The 18469-nt window shown below is 39.8% G+C and overlaps 1 protein-coding gene across 3 annotated transcripts in view; it reads right to left on the minus strand.

Moving 5' to 3' along the window:
• Nucleotides 1-18240, minus strand: part of WDR26 (WD repeat domain 26) — a 42290-nt gene extending 24050 nt beyond the window's left edge. For all 3 annotated transcript variants that reach the window (XM_060754194.2, XM_067463887.1, XM_060754195.2), the window contains exons 1-3: nucleotides 17746-18240; nucleotides 15146-15245; nucleotides 14863-14919 (exon numbers count right to left, since the gene is read on the minus strand). In XM_060754194.2, the coding sequence (XP_060610177.2) occupies nucleotides 14863-14919; nucleotides 15146-15245; nucleotides 17746-18155 (567 nt within the window). In that variant the 5' untranslated portion in view covers nucleotides 18156-18240. The remainder of the gene's footprint in view (nucleotides 1-14862; nucleotides 14920-15145; nucleotides 15246-17745) is intronic.
• Between the last annotated feature and the right edge of the window lie 229 nt (nucleotides 18241-18469).

Here is an 18469-nt window from a genome sequence, read left to right on the forward strand (position 1 = left end):
TTGAGCCTAAACAAGAGAGTATACACCATTCAACTTTGCTCTCTTAGAAATAGATCTATGTATGCTTTCATAACACACAGGAATGCTGAGAACACCTCTTTTGCTGTTCACAATGCTCATTAGAAGTCATACAAATGCATGTTTCCATACGTCATGACAAACTCAAAATCACCTTTTCAGTCTTTATCTGAAGGTATTCTTAGTACAGAATGTAGTGGCTTGTCACTTTGTGAGGTCTCATGCATATTGATAACCCGTACTGAAAATGCTAAACTGGCTGCTAATTATTATCAATATATGTTCAATCTTCTACTTCTGATTATTTATAAGACTGCCCTGGTAATTATGTTCTGAGATGCTTATTTGTCATGCTACAGCTTAATAAAGTGTGCTTGGCTATAGTGTTGAGGATACCTTCTCTACTGAAGATCTTCTCAGAGATTTTGCAAGCTCACAGTATAGCTTATTTCATCATATGAGCTGAAGACCAACCTGTTGACCTTGTTTTATTTTCCTAATTTCTAACCTGTCAGATACCCTTGATAATATTAATGAAATATGCATGAATTTTACCATTATACATTATTTTATAAATTCATTTTATTGTATTTTGTTTATAAATGCAAAAAATTTAATTGTTAAAATGCAAATTATTTTTTAAACTCTACACTTTAAATAGATAATAAATATCCCAATAAGCCTGCTTAAGGTAAATATCTTCCACAAAGCAGCTTAAAATATAATCAAGTTAACACAAAACAAATTTATAATAGTGCAGTTATGACATTAAAAACATGCCTGAAATACCAACCTAGGCGCATTATGTTTTTAAAATGTTAAAATCAATCACTATAATAGGAATAGGAATCTATCAATTAAATATGCCACTTCAGAGAAATATTTTAGAGATAATGATAATACTGAACACAGACTATCATAATCATTACAAAAATTAACAACATTTACACAGAACAGCTAGGTCATCCAGCATGGTCAATAAAAACAGACACTGGAACTTGCCAAAACATAATACAGGTACATGCAGGTTAAGTATACACTTTCCCATCTGGTTTCCAAGAAATGCAAAGTCTATTAGCTCTCACATTTAGAAATCACTTAGCAACAACGTTCATGAAAAACAACATGGGTGATCACTGACTGGTGAATTGATCTTGAAACATATTCTTAATAGCCGTGACCAAATACTAACATGTTTGAAAATGTAAGATAAGGGAGAAAAGGAAGACAATATTCAGCAATGGTTGTTGAAAGTCAAGGGGCAGTAATGTGACATTAACAACACAACACTATAGCTGTATGGCGCATTATCAAGTAGCAGGTAAACACAAATTCCAGTATCCAAATGTATTTAGTGGTTAATGTATAGCATTATGGAGACATGCAGTCGTCAAGGTTGTTTTTGATGTCCCCATTACCCCATTAGTGTAAATTTTCTTTCCTGGAGGCCTACAGGGACAACAATTCTCCCTTCAAAAAGCACATAGGATATAGTTTTTCAAAACTAGAAATTGATTTTGTTTTGGGTTGTTGTAGGTTTTTTCGGGCTATATGGCCATGTTCTAGAGGCATTCTCTCCTGACGTTTCGCCTGCATCTATAGCATGCATCCTCAGAGGTAGTGAGGATGCTTGCCATAAATGCAGGCGAAATGTCAGGAGAGAATGCCTCTAGAACATGGCCATATAGCTTGAAAAAACCCTATAACAACCCAGTGATTCTGGCCATGAAAGCCTTCAACAATACATTGATTTTGTTTTGGGCTGTTTTTGGCAATCCATAAAGGTTCTAGATAACTCCAGGGACAGAAAACTAGTCCTTAACTGGTCCTATGGCATTCCCATTTTGGAATAATTATTTACAAATACAATAAAAAGTTTTGTGGCATCTTAAAAGTTATCAAATTCTATTTTGCATACATTTTTGTGGATGATCGCTCACTCCATTAGATGCAATGAGATGTTTTACATCAAAGGCAATCTCAAATAAAATGTGGTAATCTTGGTTATTTTTCTTGCAGCAGACTAACATGTCTACTCCCTAGAAATATTTTACAAAGAGTTTCTTCGTTTTATTTGCAGTGCTATGACGACACCACAGTTGCTATTGCAACATGAGATCACAAACTTTGTTAAGTCAGAATTGAATTAGAAACAAAAATGCAATTTGTTGATGTTCTGAGTTTTCAAAGCAAACATCTGCATCCCATTAGTAATTCAGTTTTCAATACAAGATACTGTCCTCTATTTCTACTAGAAATCTACTAACCTACAATACCTCCAGATTCTAAAAAATTGCATAATTCATCACAGCTAACTTCTCCAACTTACGTACTGGTGACACATAAACCGTAACCAACAGCCTTTCAACGCCCACAGTGTTTACATTGTGTCTCTTGGTGATGAAACTGAACAACTTTATGTAACAGTTTTTTTTTCTCCCAAGTTACTGACTCACTAGAAACAAAAAGGCATCGCCTTACATACTTTGCTCTAGCAAAGCAAAGAAGAGAACAACCTATTTCTGCTAGCTATAGTTTTAAACATACCATGCTGACCAAATGGACTGTGGTACGTTACTATCCAGAATCAGTTTGTTCCAAGAACAGAAAGAGGCCTTCTGTTTATGAAAGGACCAGCAATCTAATAGAAATTGCTGCTTGTGGAAGGCGCAGGGAGTCTAACTCTCCTAATTTATTTTCCATTACTCCAACAACCACACTGTTCCTGAAGTTCCACTAAACCTCTTCATCACATCTACGGTTTGGGGAGAGGTCTTCTCCTTTTGTGAGTCGAACTATTCAATATGAACAACCGAATATCCATAGCAGCTGACTATGATTTCAAAACTATTTTCAGACATCTCTCTGTTCCCATGTCAGGACTAGAAGACATTGCATATGGTGTAAGTTTTTGAAGCTATAGAGCTGGAGTTTTGTCAGACAAAACTCATGCACATGCACTATCAAAAAAACAAATCACAGATATCACAACCAAGGAGACACCTACTTCTGAATATACAGAATTAAAGAATGAAAACACATGCACACAATCTCTTGCCACTGAATAATCAGGACTTTCCACAACTTTGGAATCAAGAACAGCATCTTCTTAATCTGGCAGGAGACTTTGCCAGGTGAGGTGGTGGAGGGGGAATGGCACCATAGCAATCAGGCTTCACATTCCCTTTTTTCATATCAGGCTCATAAGAAAATCATCTATCTATCTATTATCTATATACCTAATAAAAGTGAAAATATGTAATACTTATATGTGTATGTGGCTGGGGTGTCCACTTCCACAATCAGGCCCTCGCTTCCACAAGCAGCTTTAACCCACAGCACTGAGGAGCCACCAAAAGCCCTTCCTCCAATGACATTTCAGGTCATGTAGCCCAACCCCCGCCAATGTCCTCCCCCCAAACACCATGCTGCCCACTACCCAAGGAATGCTTTCACTCAGGGACAATTTCATCCTAGATTTTAAGTGTTTCCTTCACCACAGAGACATCCCAGTGTTTCTTACTCTCTCCACTGGTGTGAAATTTGCACAATCCCACCAACTGCTTCTCAATTCACCCTTTCCTAGTCTTTTCAACTCTGTATGCACAACAAGCAGAACAGAACTAATCATCAAATAAACATACTGGAGGCGTTTGGTGGATTGACTCCTCCTGATGGAAGTTATAGTTTACCCTGCATCAAGTCAGAGCACTGTGACAATGGACCTGGACCAAATCTAGCACACAGAACCCCCATGACCAAAGAAAAATACTGGAAAGGTTTGGGGGGAGTTCACCTTGATTTATAGCCCTTGTAGGTACTGGAATTTATAGTTCACCTGCAATCAAAAAGTGCTCTAGACCATAACCAATTGAAAATACTGAAGGAGTTTGGATGGAACTGTCCTTCATTTCTGGAAGTTGTAGTTCACTTACAAGAGATACTGTGATCACCAATGATAACGGATCTAGACCACACTTGGCACGCAGAACTCCTATGACCAACTGAATCTACTGGAGGGCTTTGAAGGGACTAACCCACAATGGTGGGAGCTGTAGTTTATCCTCCAGCCAGAGATTCCACTGAACCCCACCAATGATGCATCTAGAGCAAACTTGCTGAACATGACAATCTTTAAACACTGATGGAGTTTCAGTGGGTTAACCTGGCATGCTGTGAGTTGTAGTTCACCTACAACCTTATGCATTTTGTAAAATTTTTAAAAATGACTTTTTCAAATAACCCAGGCAATGCCGGGTACCCAAGTTAGTGTTGTTATAAAACAACCTGCGAAGCCAGAACTGGTGTTTCATGACTGAAACAACAGCCAGACCAGTGTCCATAAATAAAGCAGATTGGGGAAGTGAGCATATTTAGACTAAACACAGGCTGGATAAAATTCAGTTTTTAAGAATCATAATGCAGACATGATAAGAGTCTTTGGTGCTGATAGCATAAACCATCACATCAACTTATGGCAACTCACCGATAATGCAATCTTATTTTTCCCTACTGAATTCAGTATTTTAAGGGTGTACACTTTCATATTAATTCAAAATTAAATTCAATGATTTCTTTTGTGGAAGAAGAACCTATTCCAGTTGGAAAAGAGAATGGATTTAGATCAGAACAGAACATGTATTTATCATTCTGCAACTAAAGTATTTTAAGTGTTTCATTTTAACAGATCATATACACGAGGAACTGATCCTTATCACAATTTATATATGCATCATCAAAAATCAAATACATTTGCTTCAGAAGTATTGCCTTTTCTGATATGCAATTTTATGTAGATTTAACTGATCAACCATTTTTAAACTCTAAGAATACTTTTAATGAGCTTATTGCAAAGAACAGGGATTGTCTCTCTGAGTTCCTTTCTACCAAGGACCTTTGGCATTTTATTTTTTATCACATAAAGTCACTTGTGGGCTGAGAGGGGCGGTATACAATTGTAGCAAATAAATAAATAAATAAATAAACAAACAAACAAACAAACAAACCAGACACTTCAGGTGGATCTGCACTGACTCCTTATCCTGGCATAGCATACAACAGAGGGAGTCTCAAACCAGTTTGGCATTGCCAAATGACCAGCCATACCCTTGTTCTCACATTCCCCTTGTCATCCAAGAACAAACGGGTCCTCGTTGCTTTCATGATGGCAGCCTGGGCAACAAAGGAAGGGGAAATTGGCCCTCCATCAACTTGGTTGGTGGCACTGAAGGTGACAAGTAACTACAGGACTCATGTTGTGTCTAGAAACTACTGCAACAAGCACAGGAGAGGATGGTAAGGCCATCTCATATCTCCAGGCTGCCCATGCCTAGGAAGACTGAGTAAGCAGTCACAGCTGATTCTGTTTCAGAACCAGTCCAACTGTTTACATGGGTCCAAAGTCACAGGTTGCACCAACAGAATTCCAGAGCAACCTGCAACTGTTTAACACAAGTCAAGGCCAAGTCAAGGTGGCCTTGCCCAACATTACCCCGGATCAGATCCTTGCCACCATGGAGCTAATTCAGGTGCTCTTCACAGTAAGCAGTCATTGAAGATGTGCCTTATATATCATCAGAAAAAAATGTTCTTGATTAATAGCTGAATGTATACAGAGCACTACATAGAGAAAACTGCTTTCCTGCCTTTATATAGCCATGAGTTCTGCAGTGACAAGGAATAACCTGAGATATTGCATTATACTTCTAGGTCCTGTAAAATGCTCCATGAAGTTCCAAATAGATGTGATTTCAATTGTTAACACAATTAATTAATTTATGTATTTATTTGTTTGGAAAACAGGAAATCTATTGTTGTGCTGGACTTGGGAGAACCTTGCATGGCTACATTCCTGACAGACAGCAGCTGATGTCATCACATGAATCATGAACTTACCTGACTCCTGCTTTCAATAACTTGAAGAACCAAGCTAGAATGATGCAACTGTCTTTTGTATCCCATTCCCCGTGTCCTTGATTGGAGGGGAGCATTTAAATTTAGATCATAATGGTAAAGCCTACCTTACTAAAAAATCAAAAATCTAATAACATGATGTTATAGAACATCTACATACATATATACACATGTTCAAAAGCAAATGGTTAAAACTATGTAATACAAGCTTTCTCTTCTTACTGCATAGATACAAAGTCTATATTCTGATTAAAACATAAAGAAAACAGCAAAGCCTGTTAAAGGAGTCTGAATGTGTGCTGCTGCAAATTATACTATGAAGCTGTTTCTCATACAACTGTCAGAAAAGAACTAAGCAGAAAGATGCCAATCACAATTTTGGGAATGATTGAAGTGAGCAATTCTAGAAGAGTTTAAAGTTGCTCTCTATAACAATGGTTCTCAACCTGTGGGTCCCCAGATATTTTGGCCTTCAACTCCCAGAAATCCTAACAGCTGGTAAATTGGCTGGGATTTCTGGAAGTTGTAGGCCAAAACACCAGGGGACCCACAGATTGAGAACCATTGCTCTACACGAAGGGATTATTTCAGTATGACCACACACAGAAGAAAGGGGAATGATGACAGCATTACACAGTGATGGTGTAAAGGAAACTATGGCCTCCAGGCCTACCAAAGTTGCCTACCCTGTCCTGCTGAGTAATGATGTAAAATATAACACAGAAAATAATTCTAATTAAAATCTATCCACTGAAAAGAAGATGTCTGTATACTTTCAAGTTCTCATACTTCTAATGTGTTGCATTCTTTTGTGAGCTGTCTAAAATTCCACAACAAAACTTTCAAGATTTCATTATCAAAGCTCTTTTGTGTGTTAAATATATCCTTTAAGGATCTGCAGACACCTATGGATATTCACAAACCTATTTTGTATTACCATTTGCTTTTCAAAATGCCAGAAAAATAAAAAAGACACATGCCATTCAAATACTGAAAGCAATTAGGCTCCTTCCTAGGAAGCTTTTAAACAGAGGCTTTATGGTCATCAGTTGGGGCTGTTTTGATTGAGCTTTTCCTGCAAGGCAGGGGGATGGACTAGATGGCCCATGTGGTCTCTTCCAACTCTATTATTATACATATGATTCTAAGGTCTCAATCTAGATGACCTTTGCTGTGCCTTCTAACTGATCATTCTGTGAACTGCAGCTTCTTAAATCACTTTATCTTTTGATCAGGATAATACAAGAAAAAGAAGGGTGAAAACAGTGAGAAGTAAAGTAGGACAATGAAGGATTCTTTAGCTTACATCTGCTCTGTTAAGGTATTAACACTGGCGAATAAAGAGTTCAAAAATGATGGCTTCACACACTCCCACACACCAAAGAGAAAGCCTATCCTTTGAAGTCAAAGGGAAACCTTTCTCATCAAAAAAATCCACCTAGAAACGTAATATAAACTCATGCCCCATGAACATTTGAGTAATAAAATAAACATACTGATGTTATCACTGTACACTTTCAAAAATGGAGGTGAAAAAAGTTTAAATATTTCCATTTCAAAAACTGATTTTAAAAATGATTACTTTAGCGTACACTCCTCTCCAGTATGCTTTATTGATATGACAAGTGACTGTCAGGGTTTAGAAGTACACAATACCTCCCCCATAGGTGACCTAGAAGGGCCACACTCACACAAATAAATAGATACTCTGTGTAAATGCAAAGCCTCCCATAATATGCCAAAACGCACAGGGAAGAACTCCAGAACTCTCCCCATAATTCAGCCTTCATGTGCAAGAATTCTTCCTCAACTACGAAGAAGAATTTGAATCTATCCAGTAACATTCCAAAGTAACCCACTTCCAACGTGATGTTTTATCTCCACAGAACTCAAAAAGTGATTGGTACAGTTATAATTGAACAAAGATGAGAAATTACAGCAAAGTTAGGCAAAGAACTATGTTTACCTTAACTATAACAAATATGAGAGGCTTGTTATAGACTTGTTATAGCCTTTTGTACTTGATTTATGGGTTACTCTGCATTAACTTGGATTGTAATATACAGATTTCTGTAAAATACCAACTCAAAGTATAATGATTTCATTTTTCCATTTGTCAAAAGTTATTGGATTAATTACATACTAGCTGTCCCCTGCCACGCGTTGCTGTGGCCCCAGTCTAGTGATCTGGAAAATAAAGTAATGAGAAAGTGTTGGTTTCTAATCTATGTAATTTCTTTCTGCTTTTTGGTAAACAGTATTTCTTGTTGTTTCTTTGTCAGTGTTGATGTGGAGTGTGTTTGGTTTGCCTCCTCTGGAATATGCAACATATCATTGTCTTTAGAGGTCCCTTTCAAATCTATGATACTATATCTGTGTGTGTGTGAATCACATCTATCTATCTGTATCTGTGGCTGGATGGCTCTTTGTCAGGAGGGCTTTGATTATGTTTTCTTCCCCTGGTGAAGGGAGTTGAACTGGATGGCCTTAAGGATTTTTCTGTTGATCATAAGGGTTCTGTGTGGGAAGTTTGCCCCAATTCTGTCATTCGTGGGATTCAGAATGCTCTTTGATTGTAGGTGAACTATAAATCCCAGTAACTACAACTCCGAAATTTCAGTCTATTTTCCCCAAACTCCATCTGTGTTCAAACTTGGGCATATTGAGTATTCGTGCCAAGTTTGGTCCAGATCCATCATTGTTTGAGTCCATGGTAGTCTCTGGATGTAGGTGAACTACAACTCCCAAACTCAAGGTTAATGCTCATCAAATCCTTCTAGTGTTTTCTGTTGGTCATGGGAGTCCTGTATGCCCCGGTTGGTTCAATTCTATCATGCTATTTGACTGTAGGTGAACTATAAATCCCAGCAACTACAACTCCCTATCTCTCTCTTTCTCTCTCTCTCTATGGCTGGATGGCTCTTTGTCAGGAGGACTTTGATTACATTTCCTTACCCTGATGGAGTTGGAGTGGATGGCCTTAAGTATTTTCTGTTGGTCATGAGGGTTCTGTGTGGGAAATTTGCCCTGATTCTGTCGTTTGTGGGATTTAGAATACTCTTTGATTGTAGATGAACTGTGAATCCCAGTGGCTACAACTCCCAAATGTCATGATCTATTTCCCCCAAACTCCATCTGTGTTCATATTTGGGCGTATTGAGTGCTTGTGCCAAGTTTGGTCCAGATCCATCATTGTTTGAGTCCACAGTGCTCTCTTGATGTAGGTGAACTACAACTCCCAAACTCAAGGTCAATGCCCACCAAACCCTTCCAGTATTTTCTGTTGATCAAGGGAGTTCTGTGTGCCAAGTTGATGGAATTCAGAATGCTCTTTGATTGTCGGTGAACTATAAATCCCAGCAACTACAACTCCCAAATGACAAAATCATAAATTTTTGAGTGATGGTCACTCCTTGTGTTGTGAGACATTTTGTTGCCAAATTTGGTGTGATTTCATTCATTGGTTCTTTTGTTATGCACAGAGCATTTATATATAGATAAAATACCAATGGATTTAAGAACATGAAATTTGAAGATGCTACTCATTGTGTACTGAAAACAGTAAAACTTCGATTATTATAGTTCAATTAACTGTCTTGGAAAATCAAGTTCAGACATGGCATCAGATGCATCCTCAGTTCAGCCATATTAAAGTCAAATATCACAGTGAACAATCCCCAGGCCTACATTTATTTATTTATACCCTGCCCTTCTCACCCCAAAGGTGACTTAGAGCAGCTTAGAAACTACAGCCAAAATTCAATGCTGCATCGTACACATATCCTAAGTGGGAAACGCAAAATGTTCTTATTCCTGTTCAAAAATGGCATTACCTGTTTCCAACTGCAACATAATTACTTAAAAATGAAATATTGCTATAATTAAACAAGTCAAAGTAGTTAGTGAAATCTTCCCAACAAGTGACTGATTCTAGATCCCAAATCCATACATTACTTTAGCTCTAGCATTCAACAAACTAGTGCAGGCAGGAGCCTCACAGCCTTAATGACTGTTTGTGCCCTTGGCTGATAAGTTCTGCACAGCTAAAAAACAGGTCAGTTAAAAAACAGTGATTGATCTTTTCAGACATTTCTTTAGTCTAAACAAGTCATTACTGATACCAAGGCAGTGGTGAGCACTAGTGACTTGGGTCTACAGGGGGCATGGGCAAACTTTGGCCTTCCAGTGTTTTGGACATCAACTCCCACAATTCCTAGGAATTGTGGGAGTTGAAGTCATAAACAGCTGGAGGGCCAAAGTTTGCCCATGCCTGCTCTACAGCATGGAGTGCTTTATAACATCACTGTGCAGGATTGTAAGGGTTGTTTCTTTATTTAAGACTAATAGTTCATTTTATCCTAAGCTTCTTTATTTAGGATTTTTTATTCTGCCCCATAGGTTGTGATGCCCAAACTTTTATTAATTGAGGAACAATATTTTCATTTTCTTATTGTGATGGGCTCTATTCAAGACTTCTCTTAACCGTTCAAAATCATCTAGTGGTACAGTCACAAGTACACTGTCTCTAAGTGCTACGAACTTTTTCCTAGGGTCCAGTGAATTTATCTACATGATACACATGTTTTTACATATTCAGTCTTTCATTTTGTGGCATACAAGGTATGTGATGGCCAGGGGAAAAAACTGAAGGAAAAAAGTGGGTTTTTTTGTTTGTTTTCTCTTAAGATGTTTTTCTTGAGAGAAAAAGATTGATATTTTTTCTTTTAGGATGATGAATAAAATGTTTAAGAAAAGGTAGTCATAAATTGGCTCTGTAAAATTATTTTTAAAGACTATGTAACAGGAATATGACAACCTTCAGTATCAGAGCATTGTGACTTATAGTGCTGTTTTCTTCATGGTTTCAATATTTCGGGAATATTTTTTTTTTGCCAGTGAGTGTACACTCACAAAGCAGAATGTGAAATGAATGCTAATTTTGACTTCTGGTAAAATCTGAAGTACTGCCTTAAATATTTCAACCCTATTCATACTTACTTGGAAGAAGATCTGTTAAGTTTCAGCGGGATTTCAAAATAAATGCAACCCCAAAATGCCTAAAATCTTCCCGAATCCATATAATTTTGATCAACCGTCAAGCAATATGTGTTGTCAAAGGCTTTCATGGCTGGAATCACTGGGTTGCTGTGAGTTTTCTGGGCCGTCTGGCTATGTTCCAGAAGCATTCCCTCTTGACATTTCGCCCACATCTATGGAAGGCATCCTCAGAGGTTGTAAGGTATATCTGAGGATGCTTACCATAGGTGAGGGAGAAACATCAGGAGAAAATGTTTCCAGAACATGGCTATACAGCCCCGGAAACTCACAACAATCATGTTAAGAGACACATTTTGATACGTATCCTAAAACCGATCTTCTCTATGATCAAGCCAGTTACAGAATTCCTTTCCTAAGGCTTTAATATACACAAACCTAAACATCTATTAGAAATACTGTGATTCTTTTTAAAATAAGAAAATCTGAGTTGGCTTTCCCATATTAATTTTGAGTAGGCAAGGAAAGGTACAATATATGATTTAATATAGGTGCCCTTAGTCATCTGAATGGTATGTCTATAAGAGAAAAGGGTACAACTTCTAAATATAGCTTTCCAATGAGATTTGATTACGTAGGCCTCTTTCTTTCAGCATTGATTCTTATTTGGCCAAAACAACTATTTTACTAGACTGTTTAAAGAAAGCCACAAGAAAAACATTCAAATTCATAGTTGCAGTCTGCTATTCAAGCCATGAATATTTGAATCCATGGATACAAAATCAATGGAAACAGAAAGAATTCCAAAAATAATTCCTGATTTTGCCATTTTACATAAGGAACACCTTTTCTTACTACACCACCGAATATATCAGGATTTGAATAACCACGTGTTTTGAAATCCACTGGTATGTTTGTTCTAGAATGAAATCCTAGAGCAGTGATTCTCAACCTGGGGTCCCCAGATGTTTTTGGCCTACAACTCCCAGAAATCTCAGCCAACTTACCAGCTGTTAGGATTTCTGGGAGTTGAAGTCTAAAAACATCTGGGGACTCACAGGTTGAGAACCACTGTCCTAGAGGATATTAATGGCCTAACGTATTCTATTAACATTTATGGGCTCCTGGAATTTTATCTGAGCTTATAATTACTAGGCCTTCCAAAGTAATTTCAGGTTCCGGTCTTAATTTATTGTCAAAATGTGTACAGAATATATTATAAGTGAGAACATATAGAATAATGAGTTCTTCCTTTTTATTTCAAAGCCCCCCCCCCACCCGAAATGACTATAAAGAACATGACCTCAACTGAAATTCTAAAACTCCTAAATGTCTTTGAGGTGATATTAAAGAATTCCTAGTATTGAGGACAATGAATTGGCAGGAACTTAGTAAAGAAATATTTCAGTTTTAGTGATTCAATGAGTCTGCTCTGGTTAAAATTAGCATTGGATATGTGCCATAATGTCCACAACCAGGTTTTTCTAAATTTACCAAAACGTCTCCCATTTTAAGGGGTCATGTTTAAAGTTCCTCCCCAAAAGTCAAAATTTATGATCAAGAACAATATTTCAACCACCAACCATCAAGATCTGTCAAAATGCTCTGCAAAACACTTTGGAATTGTTTTTAATGCTCAAGTTATTACCGCCAGCTAATGACCCAAGCAGAGATTATTTTGAACACCTCTATCCCCCACTGCTCATATTTTAAGGATACAAAGACGAATTCTGATTTGACAGAATGCCTTTGTTTTCATTTTCAAAAGTATTGCAAGGGTATGCTGAATAATCTTTTACATCAGGGAACAGTTTAGTTTGAACAGGTTTCAATGGTATCTCCTGATCTGAGCTCTAAATAAGATTCATAGATAAATGTTTATATGCAAAACAAACTGGGGGTGGGGTTCCTACTATTAGTTATTGATCTTTTAAATGTGCTCTGTTGTATTATCAAGTATCCACGCATGAGAAGAAATCAATGTTTGGACAAAGTCAGACTTTGACCTGAGTAAAAGAACAAAAACAAATACTTTCAGGCTGCAATTGAGGTTTAACAAAACATCATTTTTCTACACTTCACCTCTTGCCTGGTGGGGGAGAGAGTGGGAAAAGAGAACAAGAAAAATAACCTTTTGACAACAAAGAAGTCAACCAGAAGAAAGCTAAGTAGACACCAGCTCAATTTGTACTGTTTTGATAGTAACTTCAAAAGCAGTGTCATGTTTTCTATTAGAATAAGAGGGGAAAACATTGGAATGACAATGCAGAACAATGTATAAAAGATATGGAGGGAGGTAAGAAGTACTAAGGAGGTATTTCTCATTATCTTGACTTTAATACACATTATTTCTACAGTTGCATGCTTGCACGCATGTGGATGCAACCAATAAATTAGTTACAATGTAAATACAGATGAAATGCAAGCTCTCAAGTTGCCACACGACAGATCTGCTTTAAATTGAAAATTACTAAGGGTGACCCATGTTTAATATACCTGTACTGAAACTGTAGAAGTCTTGTTTGCTGCCAGTCACCACATTTCAATACAATTTGTTCAAACATACCAGCTTCTTTACAATTAGAATGTTAGTACTCCCACAAATGAAGAAGGCAGAATGATTTTAAGAATAAATTAAAGCATTAAACTGAAAACAATAAACTTTTCTTAGCTGCATGCTAAACAGTATAGTATATCCATAACATGTATACATTTATGTTCTCTATTTACACTACAGCAGCATTTCTCAACCTGGGGGGGTCATCTAAGACCATCAGAAAACACAGTATTTTCTGTTAGTCATGGGGGTTCTGTGTGGGAAGTTTGGCCCAATTCTATTGTTGGTGGGGCTCAGAATGTTATTTGATTGTAGGTGAACTATACACCCCAGCAACTACAACTCCTAAATGTCAAGGTCTATTTTCCCCAAACTCCACAGTGTTCACATTTGGGAATATTGAGTATCCATGCCAAAACAGGTCCAGATCCATCATTATTTAAGTCCACAGTGCTCTCTGGATGTAGGTGAACTACAACTGCAAAGCTCAATGCCCACCAAATCCTTCCAGTATTTTCTATTGGTCATGGGAGTTATGTGTGCCATGTTTGGTTCATTTCCATCGTTGGTAGAGTTCAGAATGCTCTTTGATTGTAAGTTAACTATAAATCTCAGCAACTACAACTTCCAAATGACAAAATCAACCCCCCCCCCCAACCCCGCCAGTATTCAAATTTGGGCGTATCAGGTATTTGTTCCAAATTTGGTCCAGTGAATGAAAATACATCCTGCATATTACATATTTACATTATGATTCATAACAGTAGCAAAATTACAGTTATGAAGTAGCAATGAAAATAATTTTATGGCTGGGGGTCACCACAACATGAGGAACTGTATTAAGGGGTCATGGCATTAGGAAGGTTGAGAACAACTGAACTACAGGATGCTGGCCCTGTAAATGCCTGCATTGGTCACAGTAGGATGTTCAGACATAGATATTCCTGGTGCTAAGCACTTATACTGATGTATTGTTGAAGGCTTTCATGGGCGGAACTAGTGGAGTGTTGTGTGGTTTCTGGGCTGTACGGCCATGTTCTAGCAGCATTTTCTCTTCATGTTTCACCTGCATCTGTGGCTGTCATCTTCAGAGGATCATCAGACCATCAAATCCTCTGAAGATGCCAGCCACAGATGCAGGTGTAACGTCAGGAGAAAATGGTGCTAGAACATGGCCATACAACCCAGAAACCACATAACACTCCAGTTATATTGATATTTTTAGGTTTCTTAGTTCAATTATATCTCTGCAACATGCATTACCATTATTGCAGACATAACCACTTTTATAACATGCATAACCAAACTAAAATAAACAAAGACATAAACACACACATTGCTACAGTAATTTCAGTTGAATTAGTTGAAAAGTTTCTTACCACAATTGCATGAGGAGAGTGTACTAAAGGCTTAAGTTCATTCAGGTCGTTCTCAGCCTACAAGCAGCAGTTTTTGAAAACAAAAAGAGGGGAGGGGAAGATAAGCCAAAGATTGCAAAATACACCCCACAAAAATAGACCATACAATGTACAAAATGCACCTCAGGCCTATAAGTTTAGTCAGAATTAAGGCTTGCTGAATTCAATGGATTTATTCTCAAGCAACAATGTATATGACCATAACCCTAGTTATAATTAGGCAGTCCTGTGTCTCTTCCATTACCTTATCCCATTCTCCTTCCATGACATGATTGCGGAACTTGGTGGCAGAAGGATGTTCTAAACGACATCCTGACTCTTGCATGAGAAGATCAACAGTCTGGCTGCAGGAGAGAGGTACAGTATGAAAAAAATAACTGACCAATCTTATTCTTATGGTGAAGTCATCCATAGTAGCCACAGATTAAAATATGTGGAAAACGTTGTTTCAGATTAAGAAAAAAATTAAATATGTAACATTTAATAATAAATCGAAGCAACTCAGGATATAGACATGTCCAAACTCATGCCCTGAAATCCACAAGTTACATATGGACTATAAATTCTACATAGACAGTATATTTCCTCAATTATTTTGGTAATCAAAGAAAACCATTGTTCTATAAAAACAACTGTTTTGCTCATTTTAAAATAGGTCTATCTCTGGAATTTATATATACTAGTGGCGTTAATCAGCTGATGTGTTGATCACTGGGTTATTCCCTACCAATGTATTCTCCTGCCTTCATGTTAATAGCCCATTAGGTTGAATACTTAATAAAATAAGCAAGCCAATCTATAAAACTTACAACACCCCCCACCAGTTTTTACAACTAAAAATAGCACATTTACTATGGTGTGCTCTATGAAAAGTCACGAGCCGTTGCTGCTGCTGCTATAAACTTGCCCTGTGTCACTGGTATGCTTATTTTGTGTCCTAAGTTAATTAAAACCAATCCATTCTCATCATGACACAAGCTCTCACTAGAACACAAGGGGCCTTAGTTTTCCAAGGGCACGCTATATATGTACAGGGACCCATCGTAAAATCTCAGTATTCATGGAGGTACCATTACATTGCATTATGTCAGGTTTGTTTTGTTAACTCCAATTACTGATGTCCTGTATTTATTTGCTTTCCTCCTCCCCCATCCCAGCTGCGTGCCGATTACTCAGCTCAGAGTACTGCAGTGCTGCAAGCTACCAAGGAGTCAACACATCTGACATTAATTTTTTAAGTACACAGTATATTTGAATGCTCTCAGAAATAGTTGTGCCTGGACTACATTTCAGCATATTGCACTCTCAATCCGGATTGCCCAAATACAGACTTTACAAACCAGACAAATACAGTCCCATCTATACGTTGATTTATTATTATTTTCTGTCATCAAATGTACCGATGTTTTGGGCTCACTTAGACAAAGAAATTTCCACACACTATTGTGCTCATAGGCCTCTTTTTATCAGTTCCATCAATTCGGCCTTAATAATATGCTGCTCGGCCTCCATACTGTCATGGATGACTGAAGATCTACCTGTTTTCTCAGTAGGAAGTTAACACTAGACTAGGCCTGAAAAAATAGGCCCTGTGGTTTCACGGCCTTTTCGCTGGATTTATCTCCGCCTGCCAGTCTCTCTTTGATATTAAGCTATGACAGCATAATCCGTGACAGGAATGGCCCCTCCCGTAGAGAAATGTGGATCAACACATATATATTTATATGTGTGTGTGTATTTATATATATACACACACTCAAAATTGTTGGCTTTCCTCCCTCGAGCAGTCAATAGGTCCTAAAATAAACAAGTCAGCCTGTGCTATTATTCTCAACAGCGGAAACCTAGGCCTTGTTTACACCGACCATTTAATGCAGTTTGAAGGGGGGGGGGGGAGAGAGCCAACAAACTCCCCCAAAAGCAAACGAAAGGGGGAAAAAAGCCCTTATTCCGGATCAGTGCTCCCTGGTTTGTGTAATCACCATCCGGGCCTCAAACCAGTTCTAGAATTTCCTAGGTAAACATCCGCCCAAGGCCGGTTTGAAACTACATCAAATGGTGGATGTAGATGGTGCCCTAGAGAGGCCTCACATTAGTGGCAGAAACCGACGCCCCCCCCCCACCCCCACACACGTCAACGTTGTGCTTTTGGACTGCAATAACAGACTAAATAAAATGTCCCCCACTGCTCCCTACAGAAATGGAGGCCTGCCCTAAATTTCACAACAGAGGGGGGCCGAGAAAGAGAAAGCTGGGGAAACATGGGGGTGAAACAAACAGCAGATGCATGTAACAGCCTTTTCCCCGCCCCAAAGAGCAAATAAAATGCCCCCCCTTTCCAAAAACAGAGTTTTGATGGCTCAGAAGGAGGGGGGGGGGGTTTACAAGGAAAAGGTGGGTGACCTCATCCCAGATTAGATTTAAAGGGGGGGGGGTTACAGGGAAAAGGTGGGCGACCTCATCCCACAGATTAGATTTAAAGGGGGGGTACAGGGAAAAGGTGGGCGACCTCATTCCCCCAACGTAAACATTTCATCTCATCCGAGCACATAAAATGCCCCCTCCCCCAACTCTCCCCAAAAACAAGAGGCCTGCCTTAAGTTTAAATGGCCTGGAAGGAGGGGGGATTCTGGGGAAAGGTGAGCAACCTCACCCCACAGATTAGATTTAAAGGGGGGGGGGGTAAAAAAGGGTCCTTGAGGGGAGGGGGCATTTCCATAAAAATAGACAAGGTGGGCGACGCCATCGAGAGTGTCAATCAGGCCCAGGGTGTATGTGTCGTGGGGGCAAATGAGGTGCCCAACAGGCCCCCTCCCCGACTTCCCCTCTCTTCGCCCCACTTACTTGAGGCCCAGGCCGTGGAGGTGCTGCCCGATGAGCCGGATCACGTCCTCGTCGGATTGCGAGAGGCGCTTCTTCTTCTTCAGGCCTCCTCCTCCTCCGCCCCCCATTTCGCCCGCCGACCCCCCGGGGGCCGAGACCCCGTTGTTGACACTAGGCCCGCCGCCTCCTCCGCCGTTGTTGTTGTTATTGGCCGCCGGGAGGAGCCCGTTGGCGTGGGCCAGTTGCTGCTGCTGCTCCCCGGGCGCCGAGCCCGAGGAGGCCTCTCCGTTTTGGGCGCTGAGGCAGCCCAGCTCGGGGCCCGGAGGCGGCGGCGGAGGCGGCGGAGGAGGAGAAGAGGACGACGGCGGCTGTTGTTGCTGCTGCTGCTGCTGTTGTTGTTGCTGCCCGGCTCCCGCCCCGTTGGCCTGCATGGCCGCGGCGCTGGCGCTGCTCGCGGTGGTGCCGGCGGAGAGGGCTCTGAGGGGACGGGCGGCCGCGGCCTGAGGGGACGACGAAGCGAGGCCTGCTCTCCCCGCGGAAGCCCCGGGCTCTCCTGCTCCCTCCGCCGCCGCCTCCGCCGCCGCCTCCGCCGCCGGGGAAGGCCGCGCTTTCTTCCGCGGTGGCGGGGAGGCTCCGCCGGTGTCCGAGTCGGAGGAGGAGGACGCGGAGGCCAGAGTTTCCTCGCCTAGAGCGGCCGTGGTGGTGGGCAGCGGGAGGGGAGAGGAGGGAGGGGGGCTGGCGGGGC

Source organism: Anolis sagrei, chromosome 1 (assembly GCF_037176765.1).
Source record: "Anolis sagrei isolate rAnoSag1 chromosome 1, rAnoSag1.mat, whole genome shotgun sequence".
NCBI lineage: Eukaryota > Metazoa > Chordata > Lepidosauria > Squamata > Dactyloidae > Anolis > Anolis sagrei.